This window comes from Olea europaea, unplaced genomic scaffold (assembly GCF_002742605.1).
Source record: "Olea europaea var. sylvestris unplaced genomic scaffold, O_europaea_v1 scaffold1023, whole genome shotgun sequence".
Classification (NCBI taxonomy): domain Eukaryota; kingdom Viridiplantae; phylum Streptophyta; class Magnoliopsida; order Lamiales; family Oleaceae; genus Olea; species Olea europaea.
In genome coordinates this window covers 155472-172758 of record NW_019227558.1, presented here as the reverse complement: position 1 = coordinate 172758, position 17287 = coordinate 155472, and the positions used below count along the sequence as shown (strand labels likewise).

Here is a 17287-nt window from a genome sequence, read left to right as displayed (position 1 = left end):
CGATGCATCCAGGTAGTACAAAAATGTATCGTGTACTCAAAGAACACTATTGGTGGCATGGAATGAAGAGAGAAATAGCTGAGTTTGTATCCAGATGTCTCATTTGCTAGCAAGTGAAACCAGATCGTCAGAAAACAGCAGGATTGTTACAAACGTTGCCTGTTCTTGGGTGGAAATGGGAACACATTACTATGGATTTTCTATTTGGACTTCCACGGACTCAAAGTGGACATGATGGCATATGGATTATTGTAGACAGATTGACGAAGACTGCTAGATTTTTGCCTATTAAAGTCACTTACTCGTTAGATAAATTGGCAAAAATATATGTTGACGAGATAATCAGTTTATATGAGGCACCAGTATCTATTGTTTCAGATAGAGATTCTCGTTTCACTTCTAAATTTTGGCCCAGTTTACAGAAAGCTATGGGTACTAAACTTCATTTCAGTACAACTTTTCATCCACAAACAGATGGTCAGTCAGAAAGAACTATTCAGACTCTGGAAGACTTGTTACGAGCTTGTGTACTACAGTTCAAAGGGAATTGGGATACTCATCTTTCTTTGATGGGGTTTGCTTATAATAATAGTTATCATTCGAGTATAGAAATGGCTCCTTTTGAAGCACTGTATGGTAGGAAATGCAGAACTCCAGTATGTTGGGATGAAGTTGGTGAAAGAAAGTTATTGGGTCCTGAATATATCCAGATTACTGCGGAGAAAGTAAAGATAATTAAAGAAAAGTTAAAGACAGCCCAAGATAGACAGAAGAACTATGCAAATAAACGCAGAAGAAACCTTGAATTTGATGTTGGAGATAGAGTTTTCCTGCGATTGTCTCCATGGAAAGGTGTTATCAGATTTGGTAAACGAGGTAAATTGAGTCCGAGGTATATTGGCCCATATGAGATTGTTGAACGCATCGGCCCAGTTGCGTATCGATTGGCTTTGCCAACAGAATTGTCCAAAATTCATGATGTATTCCATGTTTCTATGCTTCGTAAGTATATTCCAGCCATCTCATGTTTTGGAATCACAACCAGTAGAACTGAAGGAAAATCTTACCTATGAAGAAAAACCAGTTCAGATATTAGATAGAAAGGAACAGATTTTGCGTAGTAAGACTATTCCATTGGTTAAAGTCTTGTGGAGGAATCATGCTATAGAAGAAGCGACATGGGAAGGTGAAGAGCAGATGCGCTCTCAGTATCCACGGCTTTTTCATACTTAATCAATTGAATTTCGAGGACTAAATTCTTTTAAGGGGGTAAGTTTGTAATACCTTCATAAGTAATTAAAACAAGTTATATATATATATAATGGTCAAAGATGTCATGCTATGAAAAAAAAAAAGAGATTATTAAAAATAAAATAACATGAGGCGGTGGCTTTAGCAGTGTATATCATTCCAATTCATGCAAATTCATCTCAATACCCACACACACACACAAAAGAAACCGATACAGAGAAAGAAAAAGAGAGAGGAAAAAGAGAAAAAAAAGAAAAAAGAAAAAGAGGAAGAAAAAGAAAAAAAGGGAAAATTTTCCAATGTGTTAGGAATTAAGTGCTCTATCCTATTAGTCTTGAATTTCTCAATTTTGAAAGGTAAGTAAAAAGTTACTTAATGTTAAGTTATGTTTGATTTTGTAGTTGTTAGATTGTTAGGTTAAATTTAATTTTATTGAAGGGGTTAAGTGTAATAAACTATGAAATTGAATAAAATGAAAGAAAAATTAATTTTAGTAATTAAAGAGACGTTAAAAATCGCCTAAACGTGAAATAATTATGTTTAGGTATCGCCTATTTAATTATTGAAATTAGTTAATTGTTGATTTAAAAATTATATTATATTTCAGGCGATGACACGGATATCGGGACAGCGTATCAATCGAATTGATTTTGGCGTACATAGTTCTGTGAGTGGAAAAATATAAATATTTTTAAAGTATTTATAAATTAAGTTGATTGTTAAAATATGTGCAATTATATGCAATTATGTGTTCAAATTACATGGTTTTTATGGAAATATCTTTTATTATGATACATGTGGGATTTCAAAGATTGTATACTTTACATTGTGAATTGGAATATGAGATATGATTTTGAGATCGATCAGAAAAGAACCCGTGATTATATATTTCTTCTAGTTCACTGAGGGGCCTTGGCCATGTTCTATACTACACTGAGGGGTCATGGACCGAGGATGAAGGGGTCTCGACCGTGTACATATAGTTCACTGAGGGGCCTTGGCCGTGTTCTAGAATTGATTATGAGAGATCTTTGAGACCAACTTTCGTTCACGGAGGGGCCAAAGGCCCGTGATGAAAGTTTTTAGCTCGAGGGGCGGATTACATATTTCAGTCAGAGGGTACATTTTTTGTGGATTTTTCAGCACGTTTGATGTGATGAGATTATAACATGGTTATCAGCTGATGTTATATCATGATTTTAAGATGATATTTTTATGACATTATGTGAATATTTCACTTTTTGGCTATAATTATATGATGTTAGCTTGTGAATTATCAAATGGTATGAATTTGATTTTCAATAAAAATGTATAAATGAAAAGGTATATTTATTTTGAACTTCTCGACTCACTGAGCTATCAACTCATATATTTTTTCACGTTTTTCCTTATCAGCCAGCAGTTGAGAATCTGGGCATCTTTTGGAGTTAAGCCTTGATTTTGAAGTTAGAGCCACACGACAGAGTTCGTTAGTATGACTCACTTCATAGAACATGTAGTCAGTGTTTTGGGACGCATGTTCATGTCTAGATGTGATTTTGCATCACTTGTAGTTAGTTATGGGGTTCACTATATATTATGTATCCATATGTATATTTCATTGTATTTCTTGATAAAAGTGGAGATTTCGGCTTATCTTTATTGTGCTGTGCTATAGTTTGGGATTTGTGTGAAATTGATCACAGGTTGGTTAGTCCTGTTTACAGGGGAGATAATGCCGAAATTTTGTTAGAAAAATAATGTGTAAAAAGTGATATATTGTATTTGTAGTAGCCTTGACGGTGGGTCCGACTTTTAGTTGGTATCTATCATCGGCGCATGCCACGTCCGGTTCTAGTGGTGTTACACGGGGCGGGGTGTGCCAGAAGGACCTTCATCGCAACGAATGGTTGACTTGAGGGTAAAAATGTCAAAAAAAATGAAAGGTGGGGACGTTTTCCACAATTAAGCTGAAAGGTAGGGACGTTTTGTGCCAATTACCTTTTTTGTATTTAATTAACAGAGAAACTGACGGAATGTGAACGGAAGGACGTCCAACGCAAAGAAAGATTAAAATGAGAGCAAAAATGCCTAAAAATAAAAAGTATGGATGTTTTCCACAATAGACTAAAAAGGTATGGACGTTTTGTGCCAATTACCTTTTTTCCTAACAAGTGGTTGTATGATTTCAAGAATCTACTACAACAAAAACAGCCTTTTGCAACATCCAAACAGTATTGTCGAAGACCTTTTGTAACATTCAGACGTATGTTGCAAACCTCAATGTTGTCGTGGAGTAGAAAGATACGGCAACATTTTTTGAACGTTGCTAATAACCTTTTCTGGAGAGATATAGAAAGAGAAAGTAGAAGGAAAAGTAAATAGGGGTTGGAATGAAATTTGATGGTATTATTAATGTTAAAGATTTGAATTAATATCTGATTTATGTATAAATAAACTTTAGGTCTGATTTTTTTTAAGTTGAATCTTAAAAAATCTACTTGGGTGTAATTTTCACATCCACATATTTAAGTGGATGTTTAGTATAAGATAATTTGTTTTACTGAACATGGGTTAAAAGCTATATCTACCACTAATTAAGTGAATCACGTACTTGTTAATCTCATGATTTGTGCGTCAAACTTCTACGTTATTATTGTACAAAATTAGCACGTTCATAAATTTTTTTTTTTAAACTTTTCCTTTAAAAGGCAACAATATATGTGTATAGATTGAAGAATAACACAATAAATAAAGTTCAAATAATCATCATCTCGTTACTATTAGCTTATTTTGTTTATATAAACTTTCCTAATTAATTGAACAATATACAATAAAAACTCTATAAAATATTAATGTTGGGACCATTACTTTAGATTGGATTACTAATTTATCAATAAATAATAATTCACTAATATATCAATTGATAATTGACAATTGACAATGTGAAATCATTTCTATTCAATGTTAACAAAATATGATTGACCCCGAGTACGTCTTCAATTATCTTACTGGCGTATCGATGAAGGGAGATAGTAAATACGCAAATCAATCAAATCATGATTTAGATGATAAATGTGCTCTATTAATTGTATTTTTTCAAAAAGAAGTTTTTCAAGCATTACAACTTATATATATATAGACACACACACACACACAAAATGTGGTATATACATTGCAAAAAATTAGGAATGACATTAAATTCGATTTGAATATAACGAAAGAGCAAGTGACTTTAAATGCATATTTTTAGAAAAATTGAATTAAAAGTTCTTTAATATTGAGTGACTATTTGAACTTATCTAAATGCTTATATCTTCGTATTTACTCTAGAAGTGTGTACTTTATTTAAATGTAACTCACATTGAAATTTTTATGTACAGGAGATATTGTTACAATAAATTTACAAACTATCAGTTTTAAGTTTTAACTATCTCTATTATCCTCATTTATATTTTTGTTGGATTCTAATTGAATTTTAAATAAAATATATTCATTAAGTCCTAAAGGTTTTTTAATTAAATCATTATCATATGCATTTAACGATATTATTAATGTAGTACCGAAAATTTTATTACTTAAGCGATGTTATTAATTTATTAAATATTCATTTATAAATTGTTATCCAAATTGAGGCCAAGTTTAATGACTTCGTCGGTCCAATTATATATGCAGTCATGTGGCCACTCTACCCAAGAGGCTAAAGTGAATTAGTCAATCCCATGTGAATAGAATTTTATTTTTATTTTCCTTTTAAACTTTACACTGGACAAGGATATTTTATGAAGATTCCAATAAATATCCATCAGGATCAGTTCGTAGACCATGATGGAAATTATATAGAACCTTGCTACATGTATACTATGGTATATACTTTAGTTTACACTTTACCACATGTCATTACCCTATTGAACAGTTTAAATTTCAAACAACTTTTCCATCCAATTAACATTTGACAACAATGTAAATATCAACCAAAGTGTCAAAAATTAGTGTACAAATAGCAAAGTTTAAACGTGTTGGATACAATTTTAACTTCATTTTTCTTAATACTATTGAATGGATTTTCCTTTTACTATAAATTTCATTGTTGCCGGTATTGACATGTAGAATACAATCTAATTCACTTTAGTAAACATAGTATATAGAAGTGATATTCGCCAACAATGAAGGTCAATCACCCATGATTTGTGCACTTATATATATTAAAGTGCACAAATCATGGGTGATTGACTATACAGTTTTGTTATGTAAACTTTCGCTTGAAAAGAAAACAATATATATGTGAATACATGGATGAACAACAGAATAAAAAGTTGTTTGAGTAACTCTTATCTATTCCCTATTAGTTTATTTTGTTTAAAGGATCACGATATTTCTTGCCCTAAAGTTTCCTAAAAAGTCGAACTGTATACAGCAAATGAAAATTAATATATATTTTTGTAATATAATTATGTGGAAATTATATATAGATAATGATAATGATGAAGAGTCTTAGTAACTTAAAAAACTCCATATTATAACACAATATGTGAAATATTTCAAACTTTTGATTTTACAATGTATAAAACATTTTTTTGAATTGAAAAAGGATAAATTATATCAAGGGATTCTGTTTTGGAGATTCATATTAATATTAACTATATCATATCTCTATGTCCGCCATGACTTTAATGATGAGGAGTTCTCATGTATTCTCTTTGCTTCTCATTCTTCTTCCTCTTCTCGCGTCATGTTTTGCCGACCCGAAACAGGTGGAGCGTATCGAGATAGAAGACTCATTCGATTGCGTATTTCTTGTTACTATTCGTTTCTGAAACGGACTTCTTATTGCTATTCTTAAATATGATAATTTGCAGGTCTATACAGTGTACTTTGGACATCATAGTGGAGAAAAAACCTTTCAAGAAATTGAAGAAAACCATTATTCTTATCTTTCCTCTGTGAAAGAGACTGCAGAAGATGCAAGATCTTCTCTTATTTATAGTTACAAGCACAGCATCAATGGCTTTGCCGCACTGCTCACCCCGGACGAGGCCTCAAAACTATCCCGTAAGTAAACACGACTATACGGTATGACAGTCAAGATTTTAGATTTTTCTAATTTAAATGTTGTCTGGTAATCATATCGACTATGTGATAAGGGTTTGTTCTCTCTCTCTCTCTCTTATTTTTGTCATTTTTGTGGTCTAACAGAGATGGAGGAAGTAGTGTCTGTTCTTCGGAGCCACCCAAAGAAATACTCTTTGCATACTACGAGGTCATGGGAATTCGCAGGTTTGCGAAAATGGACGAAGCCACACCACTTGAAGAAGGAAGATTTATTAATGAAATCAAAATATGGCAATGATATTATTGTTGGCATGTTGGACAATGGTATGTTAATTAACCCTAATATGCATTAAATAACTTTTGTATCATGGGGCTAAAACCTGTGGTTAACAATTGTCGATTTACCTATAATTTCAATTCAAATCAGGTATATGGCCGGAATCTAGGAGTTTTAGCGACGAAGGGATGGGAGAAATTCCACCCAGGTGGAAAGGAACTTGCCAATCTGGAGATTCCTTCAACTCGTCTAACTGTAATAAGTGAGTTTATTAATTTCACTAATAATATAATTCTATCATTAATACAGTTTGTAAATTAGTCATAATAATGAAAGAAAATTGTATAAATGTTATGTTGAATATGTTCTGTATCTTTGCACTTTCAAATAGATAATTACTTTATTGAAATCCTTGCATTAGAAAATAGAAACTATAAAAGTCATTTATACTTATCAAATTTGTAGGAAGATAATTGGTGCACGATACTACCTCAAGGGTTATGAAGCATACTACGGCCCTCTCAACCGAACAATAGATTACAAGTCCCCTCGTGACAAGGACAGACATGGAACACACACATCATCGACTGTAGGAGGCCGGTTGGTTCACAATGCTTCGGCCCTAGGCGGATTCGCTGGGGGCACTGCTTCGGGAGGTGTCCCACTTGTTCGACTCGCTATGTATAAAGTCTGCTGGGCAGTTCCAGGAGTAGAGAAAGCAGAAGGCAACACATGCTTCGAGGAAGATATGCTAGCAGCAATGGATGATGCGATTGCAGATGGTGTTGATGTGATAAGCATTTCCATTGGTACAACCAAACCTATTCCATATACTGAGGATGGTATCGCGGTTGGGGCTCTCCACGCAATGAAGAAAAACATCGTAGTGTCTTGCAGCGCGGGAAACTCAGGTCCTAATGTGTCTACATTGTCAAATCCAGCTCCCTGGATCATCACAGTTGGTGCAAGCACTCTAGACAGGGCATTTATATCTTCTGTTGAACTAGGAAATGGAATGAAACTTGGGGTAAAATGAGAAAAGAAATCCGAAAATCTTGTTTCAACTATATTGTCAAGTACTTTTAATTGAATTTAATCATTTTCACTTTTGTGATTGAAATCAGGGACAATCAATAACTCCATATACTCTGGAGAAAAAGATGTATCCATTAGTTTATGCAGCGCAAGTTCTCAATCCTCATGTCCGGAAAAATGAATCCGGGTAATCAATCTCTCCTCATTCTTCTAAACTGCGTAGAGTCTAATCATAGTGTAAGTCTCACTAGATTGCGAAATTCTACCATTTTATTATTTCTCTCTATACAAAGAGATTAGTCCCTAATCCCTAATACTTTCTTACATGTTAAAGCGATTTTATTAGCCGATTAATTGAATTTCAATTATTTATTGTACAGCCAATGTTTACCTGGTTCGCTTTCTCCCGAGAAGTCTAAGGGAAAGATTATCTTCTGCATGAGAGGCGTTGGAGCAAGAATTGGAAAAGGTTTAGAGGTAAAAAGAGCAGGAGGAATTGGTATGATCTTAGGAAATAGTAAAGAAAATGGAGATGTATTAGACCCTGATTCTCATTTTCTTCCTGCAACTGGTGTCACTCATATTAGTGCTGTCAGAATTTTCAAGTACATATTCTCCACAAAAGAGCCGATGGCTTATATATTTCCGGGCACAACAGTCTTACACACCAAGCCAGCACCAACTATGGCCATCTTTACGAGTCGAGGCCCCAATACAATTTCACCCGATATTCTTAAGGTAAGTAAAGACAAGTTCCCCATTCCTCGATTAATGTCTTTTAAATTACCTTTAAGAATTTATAGTAACTTTTGACATTGACGTTGCAATAGTAAAAGTGTGGGGTCACTAACTTAGTGATCTGATCCGGTTCAGTTTTAATAACATTGTTAAATTGTGATGGCTTCGTTGGACAGCCTGATATTACGGCTCCTGGAGTGTATATATTAGCTGCATGGAGTGAAGCATCATCACCAACAAAGTTAGACAGAGATCATCGAGTAGCTAAATATAATCTTCTATCAGGAACTTCTATGTCATGTCCACATATTGCTGCATCATGTGCACTTCTCAAGGCCATACACCCCAAATGGAGTAGTGCTGCAATAAGATCTGCCATGATAACCTCTGGTACATTTATGTCATTTCATTTCAAACCGTCACAATTTTTTCTAGCTTTGTTAGACATATCTTATATAATTGTGAGAACTTTGAAAGGGTTAGTGTTTGACCCTCTTCGAAAATTGAAAACTTGAAAAATATATCAGAAACTTAAAAGTTTTTCTTCATTTAAGTAGCTTTAACTAGAAATACACTAAATAGCTAGCTAACCTATCAACTTATGAAAATTGACAAAGAAACCCTAATTTTTCTGTGCCCTAATTTCTTAACTATTTTTATTTCTCTTATTTGTGAAATTGATCTGTTTTTGTCCATTCTTGTAACCATAATTTCCGTAGCAGGAAAGACTTTTTACACAATTTGAATCCAAGGTACTTTATCGAGCATTTATAAGATTAATTACTTAATAATTAGTTAAATGGTTGGAAGATTCGGATATTAAATGATCACATCATCATAACCATGAAACTAATTTTCATAAAATATTTCGACGGTATTTAGTGTCCTACTTTTTCCAGTAGCAACGTTCTATCGACTATTTATGTTTCTGTTTCCATGCCACCTTATATTTAACATTTTCACCTTCCAGCGGAATTGCGGAACAACGAAGGTAACCTCATAACGGATATAGCCGGCAATCCAGCAGATCCGTTCCAATTCGGAGCAGGACATTTCCGGCCAACAAAAGCAGCCGATCCAGGACTCGTCTATGATGCATCATATACCGATTATCTTCTCTTTTTATGCAGCAGTGGACTAAAGAATCTCGACTCTTCCTTCAACTGTCCAGAAAATCCGCCCCATCCTCGAAACCTAAACTGTCCATCCATCGCTATTCCAGGGCTAAGAGGCGCCGTAACGGTCCAGAGAACCGTCACTAATGTTGGAAGCAGCAGGAGTGTGTACTTCGCTAGTATTAAACCGCCGCCAGGATTCAAGATTGAGATATCGCCTCCCATTTTGTTCTTTCACAGTGTGGGGCAGAAGAAGAAATTCAGCATTACTGTGAAAGAAGACAGTGAAATGTTGGGAAGCAGGAAGAAGGGCGAGTATGCATTTGGATGGTACAGCTGGTTTGATGGAATCCATAATGTTAGAAGTCCCATTGCAATTTCAGTAGCATAGTTCTTTTTTTCTTTTTTCATTATTTTTTCCCCCTTCTTTCACATTTGAACCTTTTGACTCTTTTTTTTTTATGTTAATGTCTAGGCAGTTTTTAAAACAATGGTTTTTCCTTCCTTTCATTCTTGTTTTCATTGATTTTTGGAAGAGTAGAATCGTAGAAAATAGGATATTCTGATTATAAGTGACTTATTTACTTTTAGTTTAATCAATAAAATTTCATTAATTTCATTACTAACAACTTGTTGGCTGAACAACAAAATCGTCAAATCGCAAAATTAAATCGAAATCGTTTGTTTTAAACTGTCGGTTTGGTTCCACGTGAATTTGTCGACGTTTTGTTTTTGAATTGAACCAAACTGTTTCGAAGTGGTTTAGTTTAGATTTCAATTTTGCAAACTGTTTCAAACCACCAAACCCAAAATAATAATAATAATTAAAAAATCTTATAATACATTAATATAAATTTTATTTAATCCAATTAAAACTTAACACATTTCAGTTAAAAAAAGGCACCCACTGGACATATTTCTATTAAATTCAATTCGACAATTACATATCTCAATTAATTAATTAAATCATATCCAAATATCCATCAATCAGTGAACGTAAAACGCGCAAATTGGGTAAAGTGTTGAACAATTGGTGTTAAACCATATTCATCGATCCTCCATTACAATTGAGCAAATAGATAAATCTAGATTTTTAATTTAAACATGCACATTTCATTTCTTTCTACTGAAATTTTCTCAAATTTTGCCTAAATTCAAATCAGATTATCCAAATTCTTTTATTTTTTGGTAAATTTTTCTATGTTTTTATTAGAAGTTATGTTGTTTTGTTCTAATAATTGTCAGACGAATAATGCTATTTACAGTCGCTCACTGCGACAGTCGCCTTACGTGGCATACACGTGACAGGTGGTTATTTGATGTATTAATGAATAAAAAAATTATCATATTAATGCATCAAATAATCACCTGCCACATGTATGCCACGTAGGACGACTACCGTGGTGAGCGACTACGAATAGCATGACTCTTGTCAGACTCGCTTAAAGTAATTCGCCAATATTTGAATAGAGTAGAAGTATTGAATGATTCACAAAAAATCATAGTAACTAGGTATTATTATATTTGAATTTTTTTATTCATTTTCTTTTATTAGTTATTTTATATTATTCAACTATAATTTATGAATTCGTGTAGCAACCCCCGTTTGGCCCCTATTTTTTCCAAATTTTAATGTTTGGAATAATATTTTTTAAAGAATGTGTAGTTGAAAAATAATGAATTTTTTTTTATTTACGTGTAATATTATTTATGAAAGATTGTGTAGTTGAAAAAAAGAGAGGGAAAAAAATAAAAGAGAATGGGGGCCAAATAGAGGCGTACTATATTTTTATATTATGAAGAGAATGAATCGTGTATTACACTGCAGATGGACACCATTAGCATCGACTAAAAGTTCAAAATATTTATATTATGTTGTTGCAATATAATAATTATAATTATATAACTTTGATTTTTAATTTTTTTAGGGAAAATTGCAGTCAAGGTACCAAACATTTTGTTTATTAACAGACTTTGCCCAAATCTTTCATTTGTACCATCAGAGATTCCAAACCTTTAAAAAAAATTTGCAATTCAAGTCCAAAATCGCGATTTTCATTAGTTTAACTACCAAAATCGTCAGTTGACCCGATAAATAACAATTTTAATTATTTTTCCAAATAAAGCAAGGACAATTTGGACATAATTAATTTTCTCTATTAAATTAAAAATTAAAAAAGAAAAAATGAAAATCAAAACCCCCTACCCCAACTCCTTCCCCAACCCCATCTCCCCAAAACCAAACCTCCTTCTTCCTCAAGATCGGCCCCAACGTCGGCTCAAAATCAAGGACCACGACCACTTTAAACTAAGAACAATACCTCCATCAGTCGTCGAAGGAAAGACTAGCGATGGTCAATGTGGAAAGACACGCACAACAGCAGGTAGCATATGGCAAAAACTTCTTCGATTTCGCATCCTTTACAACTTCATCAACCCTATCTGACAACAAAATTGAGTATGGCAAAACCTCTTCAATTTGCTTTTCTTGTTTGATTGCTATCTAATTTTAGGCCTGCTTATTCTGAGAAAGTATTCCTGGTGGTGGTCTTGTCGCCTTATATAAATTGAATTCAATTGGTGAAAATTTGATCAACTTGCACTTAAAAATTTAGAAATATTGTGGAGGATTCCAACAAGTAATTGGTGGAGTAAAAAGGTGAACTTTCCCAACATGGGTGTGTTAGCGTTTGAGAAAATGGCTGGGGTAGGAAAAGGAAAGTGGTCTTATCTGGCATTGAGAGTTTTTTCCTGTGCTTGAGGGAGCTGTTGATTTTAGGTGGTGGTGATGCTTGGTTTTAAGGCAGCATAGGGACTAGCGATGTCAACGGGTTGAGCCGAGCCGGCTCGACTCGTTACCCTACGAGCTCGGCTCGTGCTCGGGCTCGTTGCCCAACGAGCTCGTGGGCAACGAGCCCGGCTCGAGCTCGGCTAGTCAAAAAAAAAGACCTCGACTCGGCCCACGAGCTCGTGGGTGGGGACGAGCCGAGCTCGAGCTCGGCTCGCGAGCTCCTTTTTTAATTTTTATACACGTTTTTTTTCTAAATATTTTTTAAAAAATACAATTTTGATAAATTTTTATCTTATAAGTATTTTTATTTTGTAAACAATTTATTTAGATAAAGTATGTTTTACTAATAACTTATAAGTTATAATTTATAAGTAATTTTAATTATAATGTATTTTTTTATGATTTTATCTTATAAATAATACTTACTTATAACTTATAAGTTTTTTTTAATTATAATTTAATTTTTTACTTATAAGTTATAAATAATTTTTAGTTAATATATTTTAATTTTCAAGTTTATTTTGAAGAAAACATATTGATTGAAAATCATTATTTTATAAATGATAAAATTAAATATGATATGAGAAATTGTAAAATGATTTTTCAAAATATTTTTCTTTTTTAAAATAATAAAAATAATAAAATATAAACCCTCCTCCTTTATCCGGACTTGGGAACGGCTACTTCAATAGTTTTTATTTCGAGTAGGCGGAGTTAAAAATTGTACAAGAACAACTTGTTACGTGTACAATTTTTTTTAAAAAATTATAAAGGTATTAAAATAAAAATTCGTCATAAATATGATTAAACTAAAAATCACTTACTTGATTACATGCAATTTCGACATATTTATTTTGCAGTCGAAAATGAGCGTCTTGCCAGTCCTTCACGCACATTAATGCTTCCAAAACATCTTCTTTTAGTCGATTCCTAACATCAGAGAGAACCCTAGACCCTGCACTAAAAGCAGATTCCGAAGCTACAGTGCTAACCGGAGGTGTTAGTAGATCTTTTGCCATTGCAGAAACTATTGGCCGTCGGCGTTCATACTTTCGCCAGAAGTCAACTACTTCTTCTGAATTTTTCCTTAATGCATTGTTACTAGGCCAATTATGATTAAAGTAATCAAGTAATTCAGCAGGCAACGCATTTTCACTAGTATATGCAGTAGAAGACAAACTACTATGACTGGAGGAATCATATGCATTTCCAATTTGACCAAATCTATATGAGTTCATACCATCAAATAAATTTAAAATTTCAGCATCGTCATCTCCTAAATTAGTGGGAGGAGTACTTGTAGAGTCGAAGGGTACACGAGTAACTTGTGTACCCATTCGTGAAGCATATATTACATAGATTTCAGATAAAGTTGCTTCCAAATTCCTATAGGTAATAGGTATGTTAAAAGTTAAAGATTCTGACATTCGCTCAATTATAAATTTAGTACCAGATAAATTATATTGGGGGTCCATGATGCATGCTAACGAAAATAACATGGGCAAGTCTTCCCAATATTTTCTAAACTTTAATTCCATGGCATTTATAACTGAACTAAAATCGGGGTCATTTTTAAATCTATTAAAAGCCCGAGCAACTAGATAAAGACGTTGAAGGACCATACAACTAGTAGAATAATAAACACTAGACAAAATATTTGTAGCATCATAAAAACTTTTCAAAAAATGTTTAATTTTAGTAACTAAAATCCAATCGGGCTCAATCAAAACAGTTTCCTCGTCGTCTCTAAAATGCCTACTGTTATAAAATTCAGTAATTAAATGTTCGAAACCTTCACATGATTTTAATAATAAATATGTGGAGTTCCATCTATGAGCTACGTCACTAATAAAAGTTTTTGAATGCGACACCCCATGTTCGGCACAAAAGTCCTCAAATGCTTGTTTTCTACTAGGTGAAATAGTAATATAAATTAGTGCATCCCTAATTCGTTGAATTTCATCCTTAACATGTTTTAAACCATCTTGTACTATTAAATTTAAAATATGACATACACATCGAATATGAAATAAAAAACCACCAAATTCAGGTTGAAGTACTCTTTGCAATTTCTCGATAACAGGCTTATTTACATTAGCGTTGTCGAACGTAAAAGAACGAATTTTGCTCTCGCATTTATATTCTCTAATAACGTTCATAATAGCACTAAATATATTGGGAACATTGTAGTAGTAGTAGCACCGCTGCCTGAAGTATCAAATTGTAGTTGCGTTTGACCAGCAGGAAGAAGATCATGTTTGGCCGTACATGCTTTGTAGTGACGGTTGAGGTGGGTGGTTTCAATGCCTTTTTGATGAGCCAATCGTTGTTGACAGTATTTACATACTGCTTTGGTTTCTGGAATTCCATCGACCATACGATCAGTTTGAACCAATTTAAAATGATCCCAACATTTTGCATGCTTCTTTACCTTTCTCTTCCCTCTTGCATCGGGAATTTCAATAACAGGTTCATCATCCTGTTCCAAATCAATTGGAGCATCAACGTCATCCAAATTAATTTGATGACTACTTTCATGAACATTGTAATTTTCAATATTTTCTGGAATGGGTACTTCATTTAGACCGGCGAACTCATTCCCATATTGATTATGGGACACATTTGCTTCATTTCTGACTCCGACATCGAACAAGTTTTCAATAAATGAGCGTGAATCCATTTGTGATTAATTGAAATTGAATGTTGAAGAAAAAGAAGTGAAGTAGAATTGAGAAATGAATGAAGATTATGTAGTAGTGTAGAAACTATATTGTAAAATGAAGATTATAATTTAATGATATGAATATAAAATGTAGAAGAGTATAGAAATGAGAATGAATGAATGAATAATATTGATAATAATTGAGTTGTAGAGAGTATAGTAGAGAATAAGAGATTGATAGTAAGTTTGGTAAGAAAAAATGTTGTAATTGATGGGTATTTATAGGAAGAAAATGAAATTTGAAAAAAAAATATCAGGGACCAAAACGGTCACTGACAAAGTTCAGTGACCGTTCGGTCAAAAGTGACCGAACGATCACTGAACTTTGTCAGTGACCATTCTGGTCACTGAAATATTTTTTTATTTTTTTTTTTTGGACGAGCCGAGCCACGAGCCCGGGCTCNGAGCCGAGCCACGAGCCCGGGCTCGTGGCTGCTCGCCGAGCGGCTCGTTAGATTGACGAGCCGAGCCCGGCTTGGCTCGTCAATCAATTCATAGGTTCGGCTCGTTGCTCGGGCTCGTTTTTTCCGAGCCCGCGAACTACTCGGGCCCATTGCCACCACTAATAGGGACCAACGTTGAGGTAGTGGCGTAGGAGGTGGTTTTGAGCTGTTGTTTTTGTTTTGGGGTAAGGGAGTGGAGGGTTATGGTTTTTCATTTTGCTTTTTTAATTTAATAGGGAAAATGAGTTATGTCCAAAATGCCCTTGACTTATTTGGGCAAAATAATCTGATTTTTAATTTTTTTTTTGGGTCAATTAACGGTTTTTGGGTCAAGCTGACGAAAATCATGATTCTGGACTTGAGTTGCGAATTTTTTAGCACAAATGAAAGATTTGAGTAAAGTCTACTACTAAACGAAAGGTTTGATACATTGACTGCAAATTTTCCCTTTTTTTAATGATACAATTTATATTTTAACGTAAAATTTTATATTAATATTTATGATTTAACTTATTTGATATATATTAATTTTTTTTCTTTATAAAATCGTGGTTTTAAATCGATCCAAAAAAAAAAAATGGTTTCGATTTGTTTGGTTTAGAAATCGAAATGGTTTGGTTTGATTCGAAAAAATTCCAAATCATTTTAAATAGTTTGATTTGAAAATTTATTTCAAACCGAACAAATAAAATCGGGTTCACCTCTCGTAATCAATTAAATCTAGTTTGAAGTTCACTTTTTAAGATTAGCCAAAGATGCGATCTTTCACTTCTTGACTCGTCATTCGTTGGAGCTGAACTCTTGAGAAGTGACATCATAATGAGGAAAACTATTGCGTTCTAAAAACGGAAAAGATCAATATAATGGCATTATTGGCAGCTGAAGCAGAGAGATAAGAAGCAATAAAAATATCCAAGAAGGGCCAATGAAGTTTAATAAAACCAAATCATACTATATCATTAATTTGTCCTCCACAAACAAAATTACCCACAAGAATTTCAAATCAAAAGGAAAATCAAGCAGCTAATTGAATATCCCCAATCTCCAACTGAGCAGCAATTTCTTCAAGCTGCGTCTTCACACTCATGTCAATCAATTTGGACCCAGAACTTCCATACCTTATGGTGAATCCAGCCACCAGTGAAGGGTCAATTACGTTTTTGATTCTCACATTCTTTGCGCCAGTCAATTTCTGCACTTCTTTCGCGATCTGGGACAAATGCTGTGGCTCCAGATTCACCACTGAAGTGACAATTGCAAGTTCAGTATCCGTTAATTTGTTGTAAATAACTTCAAATTCCTTTACAATTTCCTTAATCAATTCAATTCTTTTCATGTCAACGAGAATGTTAAGGAAGTTGACGACATGGGGCTGCAGGCTTGAAGATTCGGCGATCTCGTCGACTATTGCGATCTTCTTTTCATCATCTATGGTGGGGTTTGTGAAGAATTGTACGACATCTGGATTGGAGAAGAATTTCTCTAGTTTTTCGATGTCGGCAGAGGTTTGCTCGAGGGTGTTGTTGGATTTCGCGACATCAGATAGGGCAAGGGCGTAGCTTCCGGCGGCAGATTCAGCCATTCTGGCTCCAGATGCACCGCCTCCGCTGCGGTTGCGACGGAGGAGGGGCTTGATTGTGAGTTTCGGGAACTTGACACCAGTACAGAAGGAGAATTTGACACTGGGTCTGGAACGGAGTTGAGTGGAGGATGGTGATCGGGACTGGAAGGTAATAGGGGTTTGTTGCAGAGCGGCGGCTGCGGCCATTGCTAACACGGTGGAGGAAGAAGGAAGGATAGAAAGGGAGAGTGAAAGGGAGGGAATTTGGATATTATGAATAGGCAGGAGGGATTTTGATAAGAACTGACGACGCAGATTGGAGG

General features: G+C 34.2%; 2 protein-coding genes across 2 annotated transcripts; one reads left to right on the top strand and one right to left on the bottom strand.

The window, feature by feature from the left end:
• The first annotated feature begins 5807 nt into the window (after positions 1-5807).
• Positions 5808-9877, top strand: LOC111372736 (subtilisin-like protease SBT5.6). Its single transcript, XM_022995127.1, has 9 exons — positions 5808-5984; positions 6090-6282; positions 6427-6606; positions 6710-6821; positions 7025-7586; positions 7684-7781; positions 7975-8332; positions 8509-8722; positions 9303-9877. Exons 1-9 carry the CDS (start codon positions 5886-5888, stop codon positions 9836-9838), a joined length of 2352 nt encoding a protein of 783 aa, XP_022850895.1. The 5' UTR covers positions 5808-5885; the 3' UTR covers positions 9839-9877.
• A 6435-nt stretch (positions 9878-16312) lies between these two features.
• Positions 16313-17287, bottom strand: LOC111372735 (ATP synthase delta chain, chloroplastic). Its single transcript, XM_022995126.1, has one exon. The coding sequence runs from the start codon at positions 17169-17171 to the stop codon at positions 16419-16421; it is 753 nt and encodes a 250-aa protein (XP_022850894.1). The 5' UTR covers positions 17172-17287; the 3' UTR covers positions 16313-16418.